General features: G+C 51.3%; 9 protein-coding genes across 9 annotated transcripts; 3 read left to right on the top strand and 6 right to left on the bottom strand.

The window, feature by feature from the left end:
* The first annotated feature begins 31 nt into the window (after positions 1 to 31).
* Positions 32 to 2304, top strand: V1518DRAFT_231870 (Argonaute siRNA chaperone complex subunit Arb1-domain-containing protein). Its single transcript, XM_066900956.1, has 3 exons — positions 32 to 885; positions 937 to 1233; positions 1291 to 2304. Exons 1-3 carry the CDS (start codon positions 232 to 234, stop codon positions 2098 to 2100), a joined length of 1761 nt encoding a protein of 586 aa, XP_066760252.1. The 5' UTR covers positions 32 to 231; the 3' UTR covers positions 2101 to 2304.
* Positions 2305 to 3103: 799 nt separating this feature from the next.
* On the bottom strand, positions 3104 to 5604 carry V1518DRAFT_414860 (uncharacterized protein). Its single transcript, XM_066903676.1, has 3 exons — positions 5500 to 5604; positions 4791 to 5437; positions 3104 to 4732 (listed from the first exon to the last, which is right to left on the bottom strand). Exons 2-3 carry the CDS (start codon positions 5424 to 5426, stop codon positions 3383 to 3385), a joined length of 1986 nt encoding a protein of 661 aa, XP_066760251.1. The 5' UTR covers positions 5427 to 5437; positions 5500 to 5604; the 3' UTR covers positions 3104 to 3382.
* A 124-nt stretch (positions 5605 to 5728) lies between these two features.
* On the bottom strand, positions 5729 to 8108 carry V1518DRAFT_414859 (pseudouridine synthase). The gene is made up of 2 exons (XM_066903675.1): positions 5973 to 8108; positions 5729 to 5918 (listed from the first exon to the last, which is right to left on the bottom strand). The coding sequence occupies exons 1-2, from the start codon at positions 7967 to 7969 to the stop codon at positions 5804 to 5806; spliced, it is 2112 nt and encodes a 703-aa protein (XP_066760250.1). The 5' UTR covers positions 7970 to 8108; the 3' UTR covers positions 5729 to 5803.
* V1518DRAFT_414856 (thioredoxin-like domain-containing protein) lies at positions 8109 to 10039 on the bottom strand. The gene is made up of 2 exons (XM_066903674.1): positions 9826 to 10039; positions 8109 to 9762 (listed from the first exon to the last, which is right to left on the bottom strand). Exons 1-2 carry the CDS (start codon positions 9972 to 9974, stop codon positions 8397 to 8399), a joined length of 1515 nt encoding a protein of 504 aa, XP_066760249.1. The 5' UTR covers positions 9975 to 10039; the 3' UTR covers positions 8109 to 8396.
* A 1117-nt stretch (positions 10040 to 11156) lies between these two features.
* V1518DRAFT_414852 (uncharacterized protein) lies at positions 11157 to 12638 on the bottom strand. Its single transcript, XM_066903673.1, has one exon. The coding sequence runs from the start codon at positions 12302 to 12304 to the stop codon at positions 11459 to 11461; it is 846 nt and encodes a 281-aa protein (XP_066760248.1). The 5' UTR covers positions 12305 to 12638; the 3' UTR covers positions 11157 to 11458.
* A 78-nt stretch (positions 12639 to 12716) lies between these two features.
* Positions 12717 to 13417, top strand: V1518DRAFT_414850 (mitochondrial 54S ribosomal protein uL14m). The gene is made up of 3 exons (XM_066903672.1): positions 12717 to 12807; positions 12860 to 12923; positions 12977 to 13417. The coding sequence occupies exons 1-3, from the start codon at positions 12766 to 12768 to the stop codon at positions 13261 to 13263; spliced, it is 393 nt and encodes a 130-aa protein (XP_066760247.1). The 5' UTR covers positions 12717 to 12765; the 3' UTR covers positions 13264 to 13417.
* Positions 13384 to 14191, bottom strand: V1518DRAFT_414846 (uncharacterized protein). The gene is made up of 5 exons (XM_066903671.1): positions 14125 to 14191; positions 13935 to 14063; positions 13824 to 13869; positions 13679 to 13765; positions 13384 to 13615 (listed from the first exon to the last, which is right to left on the bottom strand). The coding sequence occupies exons 1-5, from the start codon at positions 14151 to 14153 to the stop codon at positions 13571 to 13573; spliced, it is 336 nt and encodes a 111-aa protein (XP_066760246.1). The 5' UTR covers positions 14154 to 14191; the 3' UTR covers positions 13384 to 13570.
* A 148-nt stretch (positions 14192 to 14339) lies between these two features.
* On the top strand, positions 14340 to 15284 carry V1518DRAFT_414840 (mitochondrial 54S ribosomal protein bL12m). Its single transcript, XM_066903670.1, has 3 exons — positions 14340 to 14512; positions 14572 to 14719; positions 14785 to 15284. Exons 1-3 carry the CDS (start codon positions 14454 to 14456, stop codon positions 15103 to 15105), a joined length of 528 nt encoding a protein of 175 aa, XP_066760245.1. The 5' UTR covers positions 14340 to 14453; the 3' UTR covers positions 15106 to 15284.
* Positions 15146 to 16626, bottom strand: V1518DRAFT_414837 (CTD kinase subunit gamma CTK3-domain-containing protein). Its single transcript, XM_066903669.1, has 5 exons — positions 16109 to 16626; positions 15875 to 16051; positions 15729 to 15817; positions 15586 to 15673; positions 15146 to 15529 (listed from the first exon to the last, which is right to left on the bottom strand). Exons 1-5 carry the CDS (start codon positions 16265 to 16267, stop codon positions 15368 to 15370), a joined length of 675 nt encoding a protein of 224 aa, XP_066760244.1. The 5' UTR covers positions 16268 to 16626; the 3' UTR covers positions 15146 to 15367.
* Between the last annotated feature and the right edge of the window lie 162 nt (positions 16627 to 16788).

The raw sequence follows: 16788 nt of genomic DNA, 5'->3' as shown, positions 1-16788 counted from the left end.
GCCGTATAGTCACTTCCTTTCCTGATTCTCATTATTGCACGCAATAGCGGGCCTCTTATTAATCAGATTTGTGAATTGCGGCCATGAGTGCGGCTTAGGGTTCTCTCTATGTGGGTCCTCCCTCCCCTCTTAGCTTGGCTTATCCAGGCGCGCCTCAGTTGACTGCATATCATACTTGATCCGCCGAGCACCTTGGATCCTGGGACCTATCCCGCTGTTACAGATTACGAAATGCCTAAGGAGAAACAGGGTTTTCCAACGGCGGAATCTGAGATTGAGCGTGGCGGCGAGAACGGTGATGAGATCCGCGCGGCGCACAAAGATGATGTGATAGGTCATACAACCACAGCTGCTCCACTTGCACGTCCAAAGAAGAAAAAGGCCAAAAAGAAAAACAAAACAGCTAAAGCTGAGCTTAGAGGAACGGGATTTGAGTATTACTACGCTGATAGCCCGGTGCCGCCTGCGCAATGGGAGGAAGAGCGCCGCGACTATGCTCCCTCGCGCGATTTTACACTGCGGCTGGAGTCCTGTCTGGCCCGCTACAACAAACAGCGCTATTTCGATAACGAGCGTGCGCGCTTCTCACAGATTTTTTTGAATTTTGCTAAGATCAGCAAGATCAAGAGCCAGAATCTCAAGCTGAAGGAGGCGAAAGCGCGTGGAGAGGGGAATAAAGCGGAGTCAGAACTGGAGCCAGAAACGCCATCTAGGAGAAGCATCACAAAGACGCCAGTGGAATACGATAGCGTTCAAAGTAACGAGGAGTGGATTTTGCGTGCGCGGAAGTTCTTTGCACACCATCTGCCGCTCATTCTCTGCAGAGAGAAACCATGGGAAACTATCATCACGGCCATAGATGTCGTCGAGAACTTCATGCGCTATGTTTGTCATCCACTCTTGCATTATCAGTAAACATTAACTAACCCACATCAGCTTATGCACCACGACATTTTCCCTGAGTTCATACCCGCGATCCTGAAGACCATGGAGTACGCCAGGATGGCGCGCACCGAGTTCCCTCGCCTCCACAAGGCAGCAATGCTCATGCCCGGTCGCTTCAACATTGCAGTATCCGCTACCTACGGCGGCGGTTTCATCTTTTATAATCGTGATTTGCTTGACAAGCACCGCGCTCAGGTTGCGGCAGACGCAGAGCGTGAAGCACTTGCAGCAGAAGCGGCAGCGGCACAAGATGAGAGTGGTGACAAGACTGTGAGTCAAGATACCAATGTACTTCATATGTTTTCGGATGGCAGTGCACAGAGCGGGATTGAGGCATGTGACAAGTCTGAGACTAGCGAACACATCAAGCTGCCGACGACGGCAAAGCTGTTTGAAGTCACTCCCGATGGCGGTGCTGGTGCGGCATCTTTCACGGATGTTCTTTCCGAAGCTGTGGCAGCTGCAGCTGCTGCAGAGAGTGACACACAGAACATTAGGATCATCGAAGACAATTCGACGAAGAGCAAAAAGACAGAAGAAGAGCGGCAAGCGCGCGAGGCGTACCAAAGGCGCTTAGAGGAATGGGAAGACTCCGCCGCCGAAGTCCCAAAGTATGTCGAGGCGGACTTTGAGATCGAATTCCAAGAGGAACATGCCCAAGAAGTCGACATTTCGTGGGAGGAACATCAGGCAACTGTGATGGCCAAGATTGACGCCAGACATCCTAATTATCGTCGAGAAATGTCTCTTGATGAGGCGCACGCGATCGTTGCGCAAGAGCTGTACGGAAACACATCCGCGGCCGCAATTGAGAAGGTGGTCAAGAGTCAGGGCTTCATTGAGTCTGCTCCCATGCCCGTAGAGGTCGTCGCCGTATACCCCCCACCTGCAAAGTCTCCGCACCTTATGGGCCACATCGTCGTGCGACCGTGGTGGTACGAGACTGGCGTGAAGTTACAGCATCCAGAAGATTGTCCGTTCGCGGAGGACGAAGACATCAAAATTACGGTCGAAAGGGAGCTTGCGGACGCGATGTACCCACATATGCTCTTCGAGGCTACGTTCCGCCGACTTGAAAATGGCAGAGTTGTTTTTGACCAGGTCGCGTCTGTTATGTGTTCGTTCTACATCGCATCATCGCTGAATGGCGATTAAATGGAGTTCAAGAAAAATTGTATTTTGCGAAAGATGGTGTATATAGCGACGTACCACCTCTCAAGATCGCTCAATAAGGATTCTAGAAGCAGCAGGTTGAGATTTCGGACGTAATTTGCATATTCGCTCAAGGCAATATCGGTGATACTACGGACGCCATTGCCGATTCCGTCGCTGACGCAGCATGATATTACATACTGAAAAGTGACAACCAGCTCTGAGTATTGTACAAGTTAGATCACAGTATTCACTTTTTTGTTAGGGTCTCTGTTTTGTTCGCAAATATCACGCCATGGGAGAAAGCACAAGATTCTCATACCTCCAACAAGTCGCCACAATGCATCATATGGTAATATCACTTAGGTATATCGTCTAATTAGAATCTTTCTGACTTTTGGCCAGCAAGCTTACGGATTTCTCAGCTTGAACATATTTGGAAAGAGCCAAAACTCAGGATTGTGCCAGTAATGAACCCGATTTTGCACCAATCTGATGCTTCAACTGATCTAGTCAAAGTTCAAAATTCAATTATGAGCCACTGATATGAAGTGTAATAGTGCCAACTCCAAAAGTGCAAATGACTAACACGACCGCACGGAGTAACGGCTTCAGTCGCTGCTGCCTAACTTCTCGATTCCGCGAGAAAATGGCTCATGCAGTTAGTCAACCTATGACGGTGAGGCTGGCGACCTTTGCGAGTCACGATCCAAGCACAGCTAGCGCTTGCCCAAAAATACTAAAAGGGCAGCCTTTTATTTACATAGCAACTTTAGTGTATGCTGATCAGCTTTGCAGCAGAGCTCCCCTGATTTGTGGAAAGCTGCTGCCGCCGATCGGATCGATTTTGTGGGGTAAAAACTTTATCGGTTACACTCTGCGGAGCTGGCGTAGAAAGTTTCGAAGCTTTGCTCAGAATCCGCACCAAGTCAGGCAGAAGTTGCACCTGAAATACCGATATGTCGCAGCCCTAAGTCTCAAAAATGTAGATCAAAAACTAGTACATACGGTCGTACCAGCTTTAACATTATTACAAGTCTATTTAGCAAAGCTAAGATCAAGTCTACTCATCCACTTAGTTTGTCAGTACCACCTAACAACCAGATTACAACTGACATGCCATGTTGTAGTCAGTCATCCCTCTCGCGCCAAGTCAATGTGTAATATCCGCCATACATTAGCACAAGCAATAGTCCACTTAGGACCTTGTGATTCAAACCAGTTCAACACTTCAACAGGTTTGATTCCCAAATGCTGGAGTCCCAATCAATGAAACAAACACAAGTCACATAAGATCTGCCCATTCAAGCTCCTCGGCCATGTGATGATGCTCACCATCCTCGTCCAAGTTATGCTCCGAGTTTTCCGAATCTGAATCGTGCGGCGCTGATAGCAGATAGATTGCATCAGATTGCTCATCCAAATCTACACGAGATTCCAGCCGCTGTCGAAGTGCAGGCTTCATATACTCGTAGGTGACATGGTCATCATCTGTGGTGATTGAAGTTACAAACCCGTACGTCACTGGCGGCCATTCGCGATCCATTGAAAAATGCCAGCCAACGGTCCGGCCACGCTCAGCGCACACTTCGATGATAGTTCCCGTCTGCGGCACGCGTTTTTTGATACGGCTATCTAAATCCCTGTGGTCCTTGGCGTTGTAAGAATCCAGAGGTATATCATCAGGCTGTTGAAGCACCTGTGGTAATAGTTCTGTTACTCTAAATAGCTCCCGTAACTTCTCCCTTGTGATGACAGGATCCAAAATACCAGACACCTTCAGTTCACGCAATTTCGGTAATGAGTAGAGCGAATATTCATCTGATGTTGGAAACATTTCCGCGTTGATACGACCACAGTTCGAGATCGTCACCGATTTCAGCGACGTCCACATGTTCTTCGGAAGCTTCAGTGATTCGCTCGAACTCATGTTGCTCATAGTTATACTCTCCACAGTATCTGTAAGCTCAAACAATGCGATTAACAATACCAGCCCAGGTTGAACTTTCGTCTGTCGCACGTCCCGCACGTTCGGAAGTGCGAGACTAAGTAGTTTCGTTGCTTCTGCAGTCAATACAACCGAACTCAAGCTCAAAACTTCTACCGTCGGCAACCGCATATGTAGATCCTGCTCGGTCACATGTAATCCAAAAAATTCGATATCATGAAAGCGCAACGTATGCAGGTTTGCGAATCCCCGTGCAAAAATGAGCGGTGATGAACTGTAGCGCCTGTACATCAGCTGTAATGTAGTAACCGATGACTGCACATTGTTGGAGCCTACAATATCATTGGCTTCATTCACCTCTTCGGTCACCTCCTTCATGGTCTTCTCGCTCGTCGCGATCTCACCGGTGATGCCGAGCATTTGTTTGCCCAAATCAGGTACCTTAATTTCTGTATACAGTGACTTAAAATTCGCGACGACTGTCCGGAGGTTCTGACACCGTCTGAGTATCTCGGCTATCAGAGAGGCAATCTTGTCGGCGTCGGACTGTGTCATACATGGCATCGATAACACCAAAGCTTTACTCAGATAAGTTGCCAAGATTGGCGATTGAGTGATGAAGTCTCTGAGCTCCACTAAATGACCCAAACTGCGAATAGTCAAAACTGAGAAGAGAGTCGGTTGAATCTAGTCCAACAGTCAGTACGTCATACCCTCCTTCATAATACTAATGTGGAAAACCAACAAAGTCGTTAAACCGGTGGCACACTATCGCCAGCTTCTTCCCGCCTCTTTTTTGAGTCTCGTTCAGCGAATGTGACTCTAGGCAATAATTCAGAATCATCTTGAGCACCTCCATCGGCAGCTCAACAATTGGCGACTCGCCTGTCGCTTGCGGAATATACGCACGAATAGGCGCCCACCGTGCGTCGTAAATCATGCGAGGAACTTTTTCCCCCGGTCGTACTTCCGCGTCGGGGTACTTTTGCTGGCGCAGGAACTCAGTCGCGATGGCATAGTCCTCGAGCAAGCACCGCGCAATCTTCCGGCGCACGCGCCAGTAGGGCCGACGAGACTGCGGTCGGTTGACTTTATAGTATTCCCTATCCTCCTCATCTGCACTGTCGACAAAGCCTTGTGCGATCTTGTCCATTTCCGGACCTGCGTGGAGGTTCCAGTAATCATCACGCTTGCCTGGGTGCTGGAACTTCCGTTTCGCCTTCAGCTCTTCGTTCAAAGCAGTCTCCAGCGACTGGCCAGCCGCTGATAATAATCGGGATAATTTTGTCTCTTCGGGTTTCGCAGACTTCTTTCGTTGCTTAGGACTCTTATCTGTCGCCCGAATGGCGCTGGTACTCACATGGACCGCAGGTGGATCCATGCCGCCGTGGCCTTCCGCAGCGTCAATACTCATACCATAATAGATTAACAAAGCTAATTGCGTTATAACTTACTAATACTACGTGTCAGTATCAATAATATACGTAGTACCGGACGATATAGATCGGTGCGAGCTGTATCGATGGCACATGCACCTTGTACGTCGCCGGAATCAGGGCTGGCCAACGGACACGTTGTCTGTGAGCCGCACAAGATGACATCACTTGCTCACATATGTTATCAGCGGCGCATCACGCTACCTATCTGCGGCCGCCGGCTGATTTGGAGAACAATTTTTCACTCGCTCTGGCTAATTCAGAACTGTTCTATTAACGTAGTACTTTTCCTGAAGAATTTCGAAATTTTTAATTGTGCTACTCAGTCCGTGGTAACGATCTGCTCGGCAGGATTAACCACGTCACCGTCGCGATTACCGATAACACGAACTTCAAGCATGTCTCCGCGTCGCGAAGTTTCCAACTTCATCACTTCCCTATGCAAAACTATATCAGCATTCATTGTTTGACTGCCATCAAAAGTAACTTACCGAAGAGCCATTGTAGCATACTGTGACGTCCCGAGCTTCAGTCTCAAAATCACCGCGACCTTATTCCCCGGCGGAATCTCCTCCTGCGTGTAAACACGCGGTAGACCTGGCTCCTGCAACATATCGAGATCCGTTCTTACCATCTGTTGCAATGGCGCGTCGTACTGTCGGATACACCAATCGACATCGCCGGGTTTCGAGAGAACGTGGCGGTACGAGCCTGCCAGAGAAAACTCTTTAACGTTGCGTCGCATATTGTACGGGTCGAGGCTGTCTTGTGCCATGATGTCTTTGTAAATGGATAAAAGGTACGGGTCGGCAGGGTACGTGACGTCAAAACCTGGGGTCGGCATAACGATATCGAAGATTGTAATGGTTCCGTTTGCAGCTTCATCTGCTGAAATTACACGAGCGCGAGGATATTCACCACTGCTGATCACTTCCTCCTCGAACTCCTCCTCATCGTCGCCGTACCTTTCTTGCGCTGCGATCTTGTTCGTATCTTCGAGCACCAAATCACCCTCAAGCACCGCCAAACCGAATTTCTCAATCCGCTGCGAAACCGCATAGTTCCACACGTAGCTCTGGTACGCATGTACGTACATCAGCCGCAAATTCCGCGGAATCTGCATCAGTGCGCCAAGGTAGTCTGTCGATGAACGTTGGAGTCCACGCAAGAGCGCACACTCCGCCGTGCACGAATATGGCATGAGCTTTAGGGCCGCGCCAGGGTCGTCCGGGACGGCAGCAAACTGTTCGCGAGCTTCAAGGGAATCCGGCGAAGCGAGAGGCTGCGGACGCAGTAGATGCATAACGGCGGATTCGTAATTTGTCTGCAGAATCAGCGTGCCAATAGTGTGTGTAGAGATGGAAAACGTGCCGAAGCGTTGCATGCCAAAATAGTTGATAAATCCTGACGTCCTAAGGGATGTCAGCGACTCGCTAATGCGTTGTTCCAGTTCCTCAAAAGACGATGTCGACGCAGCGGTCACGTCGCGGATAGTGATCAAAAACTCGTTGCCGTCGAGATCGCCGAGCTTGAGTCTGTCATCTCTGTATACAAAATCCGACAATACGACATCACGCAACGCCTTGTTCAACGACACAAGTCTGTCAACCGGCACCTGATGCACAGAAGCACGCTGCACAGTCACACCGCGTCTGTCTTTAGTTCCTGCAATGGTCACAGACTTCGGAGTCTTGCGCAAGTACTTGCTAATGATCCGGCATACGTCCATCGATTCTTTGTTCTCCTTGTATATCGTAAAGTGAGTGAACATTGCGCGTTTCCCGGCATGCTCAATCACATATGGATCGACTTTGGGACCGCCGCCGCCTTCGAACCTTTTGTTTCCGTGTTTTCGATTAATACGACCGCCGTTCTGTTGCTCGCCCCGTTGTTGTCGGCTAAAAGCGGACGATTTTTTTAGCACAAAGGTGTTCTGCCCAGTTGTGCCTGTTTCAATCCGTCCACCATACGCGGCTCTGAAAAAACGATGTATCTTTCCACGCTCATCCTTGTCATCCACTGATATTGATGTTTCGTACATTGTTGTGCCAGACGCCGGCGTCAATATCAGCGCTGCCTTTTCGGCGCACTCTGCGCCAAAGAACTTGATGATTTCCTCAACAGCGCTCTGATCCGCGACAATTTTAAGCGGCTCCGACTTTGAACTCTCAGTCACCTGCTCGCTGCCATCTTCGCCAGTCGTTCTTTCCTGCTTCTGTTCCTTCGGTGGCTGCACCGGCACGTGTTCGACTCGGAGGACCTGACCACCCGGGAGAATCTCGTTGACAAGGAAATCTGTGTACCGCTGCTTCAATACACCGCGAAATCCTTCATGGCTGCCGAGGTAGCCGACAATTCCAACATCAGACTCTTGAATTCCCCGGGTAGCGCTTGTATCTGCGGCTTCGATAACGATATCCTCGGCAGCTAACCCGACAGAAGGCGACAAACGAGGGCGCTTAAGTGGCGGAGCCTCAGAATCCGACATTGAATCGCTGAAGGTAACAGATCCTGATGATTAGCAGCCGTACCAATTTTCAAGAAACTGAACACAGTCCACCGTGTGTTGCGAGAATCTTCAAAAATATTTTTGGTTGGGAGATTTGCATTTCAGGAACCCCTGAGCGCGTTTGCCATCTCGACCTCGACCTCTACGATCGGCTTCCGAGAGACATATAATTCGGAGCTGGTAGTGGCCTACAGAGACATAAAGGGCTACTAATTCGGTACTGGTCCTGCATGGTACTTGTGCGTTGTGGTATAGCCCGAGCTACTCCATAGACAACGGATACTGTAAAGCACCATTGCGTTCACCAATATTTTTGGACAGGCCATATCAGATTGCGGATCTTCGCATGTCCAATATCATCCTGCAGGATACAAAGTAAAGTATACAATTCCAATCAGCGTCCATTTTACAGCTCGTCGTGATCGGCCTCGGCCTCGCCAGCTGCCACAGGCTCCTCCTTCTCAATAGCAGCCTCAGCTGCGGCAGTCTTGGCCTTATAGAACTCAATACCGTCGATGCCGTATTTGCCGTTATCCCGGATGAAGTCAGACAGGCTCTGCAAGGTGCGGTCGCCTTCGTACTCGATCGCGTTCTCCTTGTCGCCAGCGGGATAAAGCTTGATGGTAGGAAAGCCACGGACTTCATCAGGAACATCGTTGTTGGGTGTGTCGATCTTGGCAATGGAAACCTTGGACTTGAGCTCCTCATCGTTCCAGAAGATCTCGCCGAGCTCCTCGTAAGTGGGAGCAAGCTTCTTGCAGTGGCCACACCAGGTGGCGTAGAACTCAACGAGCACGTCCTTGGCGTCATCATAAACGATGTCCTTAAAAGTGTTCGCGGTGACAATCCACACGGGACCGTCCTGGGACTCAGGGGTCGGTTGGCTCTTTATGGTAGGGCTGAGCTCGCCGGCATCGAAAGCGGTGAGGAACTCGATCAGGCCGGCCTCGGTGAGCTCCTTCGCCTGGTCATACGCATACTTGTAAGAAGTTTCGATCTCCTGGATTGCAAAGGCAGGCCACTCCTGCTTGAGATTGACATTCTCAGCGTGCTGTCCGTAGATCTTCGCATCGATGGTGGCGATGTTCACATTTCCGCGGAACTTACGCGCCAAGGGCAGAAGAATCTCGGTAAACTTGATCTTGTCATCATCGTTGTCGGCAAAGAGATAAGCAAGAGGAATACCAGACTCCATGTAGGCCGAGTACGTGGCGGGAGCAACCTCTCCGACCAGAGGCATGGACTCGATCTTGGCGAAAGTAATGATGTCGCCGGCATCGAAAGGGCCCTCATAGACAATCTTATCGTCGTCAAACTTCTTGTACATGACAACAGCGGGACCGCCAAAGACGCCTGCTTCTTTGGCGAGCTTCTCGTCAGAGGTGGCACCGAACAGGAAACTGTCACGGAGAGTGTCCGCGACTCTAGCGAAAGTCTGGTTGGACGCCTTGTCGGAAAAGTAGCCGACGATTACGACATCATCCGACGCTTTGAAGTCCTCAAGCGAATCCGCGGTGACGGTGGAGACGGCTGGCAGGGCCTGCTTGACCATATAGGAGACGATGGCGTCGGCCTTGCGCTGGCCATTGTACGGCGCAGCGGAATCGGGGCCGCGGAAGACCTTCAAAGTAGGAAATCCCTGAACGCCCTGGTCGTTGCAGAGATCGTTCTCGGAAGTGCAATCAATCTTTGCGAGCGCGATGTCCTTGTGCGACTCGGCGAGAGCTGTAGCAGCCAGCTCATATTCGGGCGCCAGAGCTTTGCAGTGCCCGCTGCAAAAGCGCAATCAGATCAACACAATGATTCAAAGTCAAATCACTAGAAAAAAAACCTACCACCATGGCGCGAAGAACTCTGCAAGGGTGAGGGGGTGCTCTGCGAGGAAGGAGTCGAAGTTGTCCTTGGTGAGACTGACGACGTCGGAGGCGTCCGCGGGGAAGACAAAGACGGCACCGACAAGTAAAGCGAGCAAGGAAAACTTCATGATGGAAGACAAGAAAACGGAGACGCGCGGGGGACAAGGCAGGCGATCCAGGATCAGGGAGAGGAAGTCGGAGGCATCGAAGTCGCGGCGGCGAAGACAGTCGTGGCCTCTGCGCCACCCGAGGCGCAGACAGCCACAGCGCACCGCCACGCTTCCACGATACCCGGCAATGGCAGGCTACACTCCACCAGCGTTACGACTGCTCAGGTCGAACACGACTTGTCATCATCTGCGTGTATGTTACGAAGATGTGATTAGTAGCAGCGACTGTGGCAAACGCACCTTACTGGCGGCGGATCACGTAACACAGTATCCTGTGCGGCTCCACTGCTCTGCTCCTGACTTCAAGATCTGCGTACCGCGGACGAACCGCGAAGACAGCAGGAATATCTTTCGCTTCTCCTCTTGTCCTTCAATGACAAAATACCATGCACTGAATATAATCCCGATCGGGCAGTAGTTGGCGGTCGCGCATCAGGGGTGCCACGAGCCCCTTGTCAGCATATATGCCTTGCGCGTGGCCCCAGCTGATCGTCACTTTGAACCACATCGCGAATGCCCAAGCCGTCCGCAGAGGACTCTCTACTCCACCACGACCTCCGTCCACCTTCTGCGGTGCTACCCCCCCACCACCCCCGCCGTGATGTTTCGTATCCAGACTCTCACAGGCGTCACCATCAATGTCTCACAAAACGCCAACATCTCCGTGCCCCAGCGCCGCGGCACCGCCTTCGATGCAGCTGAACGGGACCGTTTCATGGCCCGCGAGCGGATGCGCCGGCTCAGACAGAAGCGCAAGGAGGAAGGTATATTGCTCATGGGCCCAGCTTTTATATGAATTGGACTTCTGACGTGTACGTATCACACACAGCTCTCCTGCTCTCGTCCTTGCGCAAGGTCTCGCCGTCCAAGGCAGCACTGCTTTCGTCAGTGCAAAAGCCCGCCAGCACCAAGACGCGCAACACGTCGACGTGGAAGACGTACTTCACGAAAGAAGAGGTCGCAAAGCTGCTTGATCTTGGTGACAAGGGCTGGGAGTGGGGCCGTATTGCACTGCTGCTAGACGGTCTGAAGACAGCAGAGGAGATTCGGCGCAAGTACGAAGAAATACGCGGATACGCTCGTATGTAATGCATGATGGACGGTACGGCGAATTTGCTCTCCTGCAGGTTTGTGTTTCGTCTTCTTTGAGGATATACCTGCTACATGCTGCTATGATACACACGACCACCATGATAATGACATTACATGACATTGAACGACAGATACCAGTCTTCTAACATCCTACGACTGGACACGACTACATTGGAACTTAGAACACCAAATAAATCAGATTCATAATAGCATAATATAATCAAAGTGCATCATAGATAAGAATGAAATCGTACGAACGTCGGCCACAAAAAACACACAACCAATTGATACATCACGAAACTTTGTATAGCTTTTTACATACTTTTTTCTAGTCTATGCAGCCGACTGATTTAGTCGTCCCACCTCCGCTTTCTGACAAACCGGGCGTGGTGACCAGCAATCGATGGGTTCGGCTGCGCCGATGCGTCGTTGACAACGGTCGTCATGACGTAGTCCCACGCGGTGGTGGTGGTCGAGTATGCCTGCGGCGGCAGCGTGTTTGTCGTGAAGATCGTAACCGACGACGTCGGGTATAGGCGCGCGGTTTTGGTGGCGGTGATGGTCGTGCCAGGCTGTGTCTGCATAGGCGCGTACTTGAGCGTCCATGTACCCTGGTACTGGTAGGGCACGTCAAAAGAGTTCGTGATCACGCTCTGACTGACGTAGGACGAGGTCGTTGTGACAGTGTTGAAGGTTGTGGTGCCGACCACCGTCGTGCCGTCAGTGTAGTACACACGGGAGGGCGCGGTGGTGCTGCCGCCATCGGAGGCCTCCTGCGAGCCGGTCATGCCTGTCAGAGTGAATCGATCGGAGTAATTAATGACGTATCCGGTGGAGATGATGGACTGCATCTTGATAAAGTATGTGCCGTCGGCTGCGACGGCCGCGTTCAGCGTGACGTTGAGCCCGCCGTCGAGCGAGCTCAGACTCTCACCGTCTACGAGCGTCGACAGCTGCACGATGTCGTCATTTGAGCCAGTGCACAGAATTATTGAGGTAGTGGTGACCGTAGAGAGCGCCGGCACATCGCCGCTTTCTTGCCAGGTGATTTGGAACGTGTCGTCTGCGCTGTAGCTCTCACCGCTCACCGGAGTGAGAAACTCCACGTCGGCATATACGTCACGCAGAAATGCGGACATGACCAGTAGTGGCGACAGCAATGAAAAGCCACCGCGCGCGCGACTGCCAAATAGCATCTTTCTGAATGTGTAGAGCGAATGAAAAAATGTCGCGATTTTGGAGCAAAGAAGGCGTGTAGATTGGGGAGCTTGTCCTTGGATGGTTGCAGAGGCGCGGGCGCTCAGCTGGTGTGCGAAGGTGCGGATAGAGCACGCGGAGACGTCGTTAGTATTATTGCCGGGACACCAGACGACGCTGCTGGTGAGGAGCAAAGACAAGGAGCGGCAGAGGACGCGAGACGCGGGAGGTTGAAGGCTGATTCGTGAAGAGGGCGGGACCTGAAGAAGCGCGAGGCGTGCGTAATATTATAGCGCCGCGAACCGCGCGTCGTCAATTACAGGACAAGGGGCCTGTACTATTCATAAGTCACGTGAATAATATCTGCGCAATCACGGCGTGCTTCATGAATTCGCATCACCAGTTTGCGCTCGTAGGCTCACGAGCGTGACTGACCACTGCTCCGCTCCCGCACACAACAATGATCTATCTAAAAACAATTCTCAACGTCATCGACAACTCGGTATGCTTTGCTGTGTAATCCCTTTCTTTTGCGTTGTTACTAACGCCCTTAGGGCGCTTCGCTCGTTGAATGCGTGAACGTCTTCGGCAAGGGCAGCAAGACCGCAGCCCGAGTCGGTGCGTACCTCGTTTTGAACTATCTCTAGCACTCTCCCCGCTAACCCTCGCAGGTGACAAAATCGTTGTCGTTGTTCAGCAGCTCCGTAATGCCCGCCTGCTAGCGCAGACCTCCGCCACAAACCGTGTGCAGCGCGGCGACGTGCGCCACGCCGTCATCGTCCGCACAAAGAAAGAGTTCATGCGGAAAGACGGTACCGTCGTGCGATTCGACGACAATGCTTGCGTGCTTGTCAACCAGCAGAACGAGCCTGTCGGGTCTCGTGTCATGGGCGTGGTTGCCCGCGAGGTACAGCGCAAGTATGCGAAGATTGTCTCGCTTGCGCCGAAGGTCATCTAAATGCATGCCACACTCGGTAGTTATATCAACGCTGCACGTACAGAGCAGTAGTAGTACAGCCTTGAGCCAAGCACGCGTACATATATCACTTATCACGGCAACTCCCTGCACCACTACTAATGTATCATAGTTCAATCGATTTTTTGCTTCTAAATGAAATGGGACAACCAACAAACTCCGTTTTGTAAAGGACACAAGCTAAAATACAAGCGTAAGCCGAGCCGAGCTGAGCTGCTCTGTACCGCCATCAGGCTGCTGCCGCCGCCGCCGCCGTCATCGTCGTCCTTCGCAGCAGGCACTCGTGCCATCAGTGAAATATCTTACCGCACTGCACGCATACATAAAACAGAACCTAGTAGTCTTCAATCAATAAAATGCACTTTGACGCTAACCAATTCCACAAGAAGCGCGTTACCATATTCGTTTCCGCCTTGCGCTGCTGGCTCTGGAAAAACACAGCCTCCTTGTGGTGGCATCGCGGACACTCCTTGTTGGATCGGGGCTTTCCGCACATGTTAAACACACAATCTCCATCGTATTTGCCGTTGTCGAAAACATACCAGCGTGGGATCAGAGCCGACGTCCTGCGTCACGCCGGCGGTCTCACTGCGTGCCACAACAACCATCAGCCACCACCTTCACCGCCGCAACCTTCCTCCTGCCATTCATACCTGACATTGGCGAGAATCTCGTTACGGTACACCTTCGGATCCGACGCGAGCTCCTTATAGGAGCAGTTGCGGCACGAATACAGCAGCCGCTGGTTGACCTTGTCCTCTTTGGGATACAACATGTTGTTGCTGCATCGCAATCAGCCCCTCACACACTCTCTCACTCTCGCACACTAAACAACACACGTACCACTCCATGCAGAATCTGAAGGAGGCCATCGTGGACCGCGGTGGTAAGTGGCGGCGGACACTGCGTCCAGAAGGTGAAGTGGCACGAGAACACAGCGCGCTGGCGCCGCAAGCGCCGCGCCGCTGCGCAGTTCTGCCGCAACTTTCGCGTGATGCTACAAGAAACTCTATTTTTTATTTTCACTTTTCGTGTCTTGATGAACTCACAGGTCTGCAGCAGCGCACCACCACACGCATTCCCGTCCCTACCGCCGAAGAATTGCCTGTCACCGAGACTTCTGCCGTGCAGCTCACCCTCCAGTCTTCTCTGTTGCTTCATATCGCACTGCAATGGCCGCTATCGTCTCCAAGTCGTCGCTCCGAACAGCTGCGCGTGCTCTCGTATCGAGGTATGTCCACTCGCTAATACCGTCACCCTGCATCCGCCGACTAACGCTCCGCCTCCGAGACAATCCTTCAATGTAGCCTCAGTCTGCGTGTACCGGACTTCGCGGCAAAACAGCACAGTCGCCGAGAACCCCAAGATCTCCAGCATAGTCGACCAAATCTCGGGGCTCACCCTTCTCGAGACCGCGGATCTCGTGTCTCTTCTCAAGGTCCGCATTGCATGTATATTTTGTTCTGCTGTCCCACAGATATACTGACATCCGTGCTTGTGCAGACCCGTCTTAACATCCAAGATATCGCCATGCCCGCCGCTGCTGCCCCTGTCGCTGCCGCTGCTGCGCCCGCCGCTGCTGCGCCGGAAGAGCCCGAGGTCGTCGAGAAGACCATGTTCAACGTCAAGCTTGAGTCATTCGAGCCCACTGCCAAGCCAAAGATCATCAAGGAGGTGAAGAACCTGCTTGGCCTGAACTTGGTCGAGTCCAAGAAATTCGTCGAGAGCGCGCCCAAGGTCTTGAAGGAGAACATCGTTAAAGAGGATGCCGAGAAACTAAAAGCTGCGCTCGAAGCTCTCGGCGCAAAGATCACGCTGGAGTAGAGTACCTTTTTTTTTGTCAAACATTTTGTTCTGATCATTGCCCCATATTCATCTGTTCAGATGCCCCTCTGCTGATGCCACTCGAACCAGCTAGGTCCGATATCACCATTAAGAGGTCTCTTAGATATCATTGTACATATATATATCTTTATAATTACATGACTGCCATCAACTTGTGTACAGAAATAGCGAAACATAACTCCAAACTTCAAATTCATGCTCGTGCCGTTAGATTGTACACCTCTGGCTGCCCGTCATTCGTTCAGCGCCTGCCCAGCGCCTGCGATAATAATGCACTCTCTTCGCGCATCAGCTCGTAGTCATCGTCGCCGAGATCGCTCGTCGTCTCCCACGCCTCACTGAACTCGATCTCAATTGCATTGCCCGGGGGGATCTCCCACACGTTTTCCCGCATCCGCTTGTGCTGTAGACGCTTGAGTTAGAGAGTTTCAAGGAATACACACTGACGCCGTCACTTACTCGCTCGCGGTCCTCTTCCATCCGCTTTAATATATCTTCTGTTGAAAATAGCGACGCCTTCTTGTGGATTTGATACTCGTCTTTGCTTCTGTAGTATTTGTCAGTCATGTTTAGTCGACACAAAAACAGTGCAAACAACTTACACTTCCGCTTCTCGCTCGGCCATTAACACGCTCACATCGTCAAAAATCTCAGCTGTGATCACCCCCTTTTGTCGTAAATTATCTAATGCCTAAGCGCGCTTGTCAGCAATCTACCCGCCAGCACAATAAGCTTATGTAAAACCAACCTTGCGTGCATGCGCAACATTTGCAAGTGCACCTTGCGTGATTGGCACAACCTTGTCAAAAATCGGCCATAGATCCCGCTTCACCATTTCTAGGTAATCCTCAAGTCCTGTCCGCGAACAGTTATCACATAGGACTTCCAGCAGAAACAAAAGATTAATCCGCGAATTCAACGTCGCCTGCGTAAAAGTATTAGCAACCGTACCATTTGGAATCCCAGTGAGAGAATAACTCGCCTTGTCAAGTTCCTCGACGATGCAGGAATACAAGTCCTCGCTCATGTCGCTATTTTTGATCGCAAACTGCGCACATTTCGTAGCGGACTGCACCGACGCGGTTAACCGTCTCAAAAGCTCTGTGAACTTGAGCCGGGCGTCGAAAGCGTCCATAGGCATTTTACGCAGCCTGTGTTTGAGGTACAGCAAAAAAGTGTGTTGTCGCCACCAGTCGGCAGTCGTTGGCGTTGAAACGAAAACGGGTGATAAAGTGACTGTTGTGCTTAGATATCAGTGTCTTATCCGCATGCAGCGTGCGATGCCGGGTAGTAGAGTGTGTGGGTGGCTGCGTGTTGATGAGCCCGCTGTCGAAGGCACTGGCCTGCTAGAAATTCGCAGCTGCGGCTCAGCTTTCACGTTCCTTCAGGCGTAATGAGGTCGCGTTCCACGCACGTGACGTTGGTACCACGAACTGTTTCGATCGAGTGTGTACGAATATGATCATGATTTGGTGTTGATTTGACCAGTACTGTTCTACACGTAAATACTATATATCGCTATGACTTGGAATGGCACACGTCTTGCAGACGAAAATGTTCGAGCTTGTCTTCCAGGACACCAAATATCGTGTTACACCGCTCGTTCCACCATGGTTCCTTCTCTACAATCAAATTTGCAGTTAGCAGGAGACCAATTCAAGT

The sequence above is a fragment of the Limtongia smithiae genome, assembly GCF_038497785.1.
Source record: "Limtongia smithiae strain NRRL Y-17922 unplaced genomic scaffold V1518scaffold_4, whole genome shotgun sequence".
Lineage (NCBI taxonomy): Eukaryota > Fungi > Ascomycota > Lipomycetes > Lipomycetales > Lipomycetaceae > Limtongia > Limtongia smithiae.
The sequence above is the reverse complement of the archived record's forward strand: the minus strand, read 5'-3'. Positions and strand labels throughout refer to the sequence as shown.

Excerpts from the sequence above, each read along its gene's own strand:
- V1518DRAFT_231870 (XM_066900956.1), top strand. The coding sequence starts at position 232 with ATGCCTAAGGAGAAACAGGGTTTTCCAACGGCGGAATCTGAGATTGAG. Across the intron at positions 886-936 it reads TCGAGAACTTCATGCGCTAT|CTTATGCACCACGACATTTT; the intron begins GTTTGTCATCCA and ends AACCCACATCAG. Across the intron at positions 1,234-1,290 it reads CTGTGAGTCAAGATACCAAT|TCTGAGACTAGCGAACACAT; the intron begins GTACTTCATATG and ends GCATGTGACAAG.
- V1518DRAFT_414846 (XM_066903671.1), bottom strand. The coding sequence starts at position 14,153 with ATGGCCTCCTTCAGATTCTGCATGGAGTG. Across the intron at positions 13,870-13,934 it reads GAGATTCTCGCCAATGTCAG|TGAGACCGCCGGCGTGACGC; the intron begins GTATGAATGGCA and ends TGTGGCACGCAG. Across the intron at positions 13,766-13,823 it reads TCGGCTCTGATCCCACGCTG|CCCCGATCCAACAAGGAGTG; the intron begins GTATGTTTTCGA and ends ATGTGCGGAAAG.
- V1518DRAFT_414852 (XM_066903673.1), bottom strand. The coding sequence starts at position 12,304 with ATGCTATTTGGCAGTCGCGCGCGCGGTGGCTTTTCATTGCTGTCGCCA.
- V1518DRAFT_414859 (XM_066903675.1), bottom strand. The coding sequence starts at position 7,969 with ATGTCGGATTCTGAGGCTCCGCCACTTAAGCGCCCTCGTTTGTCGCCT. Across the intron at positions 5,919-5,972 it reads TATGCTACAATGGCTCTTCG|GGAAGTGATGAAGTTGGAAA; the intron begins GTAAGTTACTTT and ends AGTTTTGCATAG.
- V1518DRAFT_414850 (XM_066903672.1), top strand. The coding sequence starts at position 12,766 with ATGATCTATCTAAAAACAATTCTCAACGTCATCGACAACTCG. Across the intron at positions 12,808-12,859 it reads TCAACGTCATCGACAACTCG|GGCGCTTCGCTCGTTGAATG; the intron begins GTATGCTTTGCT and ends TAACGCCCTTAG. Across the intron at positions 12,924-12,976 it reads CAAGACCGCAGCCCGAGTCG|GTGACAAAATCGTTGTCGTT; the intron begins GTGCGTACCTCG and ends TAACCCTCGCAG.
- V1518DRAFT_414860 (XM_066903676.1), bottom strand. The coding sequence starts at position 5,426 with ATGGATCCACCTGCGGTCCATGTGAGTACCAGCGCCATTCGGGCGACA. Across the intron at positions 4,733-4,790 it reads GCCACCGGTTTAACGACTTT|ATTCAACCGACTCTCTTCTC; the intron begins GTTGGTTTTCCA and ends CTGTTGGACTAG.
- V1518DRAFT_414840 (XM_066903670.1), top strand. The coding sequence starts at position 14,454 with ATGGCCGCTATCGTCTCCAAGTCGTCGCTCCGAACAGCTGCGCGTGCT. Across the intron at positions 14,513-14,571 it reads GCGCGTGCTCTCGTATCGAG|ACAATCCTTCAATGTAGCCT; the intron begins GTATGTCCACTC and ends TCCGCCTCCGAG. Across the intron at positions 14,720-14,784 it reads ATCTCGTGTCTCTTCTCAAG|ACCCGTCTTAACATCCAAGA; the intron begins GTCCGCATTGCA and ends GTGCTTGTGCAG.
- V1518DRAFT_414856 (XM_066903674.1), bottom strand. The coding sequence starts at position 9,974 with ATGAAGTTTTCCTTGCTCGCTTTACTTGTCGGTGCCGTCTTTGTCTTC. Across the intron at positions 9,763-9,825 it reads GAGTTCTTCGCGCCATGGTG|CGGGCACTGCAAAGCTCTGG; the intron begins GTAGGTTTTTTT and ends GCGCTTTTGCAG.
- V1518DRAFT_414837 (XM_066903669.1), bottom strand. The coding sequence starts at position 16,267 with ATGCCTATGGACGCTTTCGACGCCCGGCTCAAGTTCACAGAGCTTTTG. Across the intron at positions 16,052-16,108 it reads TCGTCGAGGAACTTGACAAG|GCGACGTTGAATTCGCGGAT; the intron begins GCGAGTTATTCT and ends ACTTTTACGCAG. Across the intron at positions 15,674-15,728 it reads GCCGAGCGAGAAGCGGAAGT|AAGCAAAGACGAGTATCAAA; the intron begins GTAAGTTGTTTG and ends CAAATACTACAG.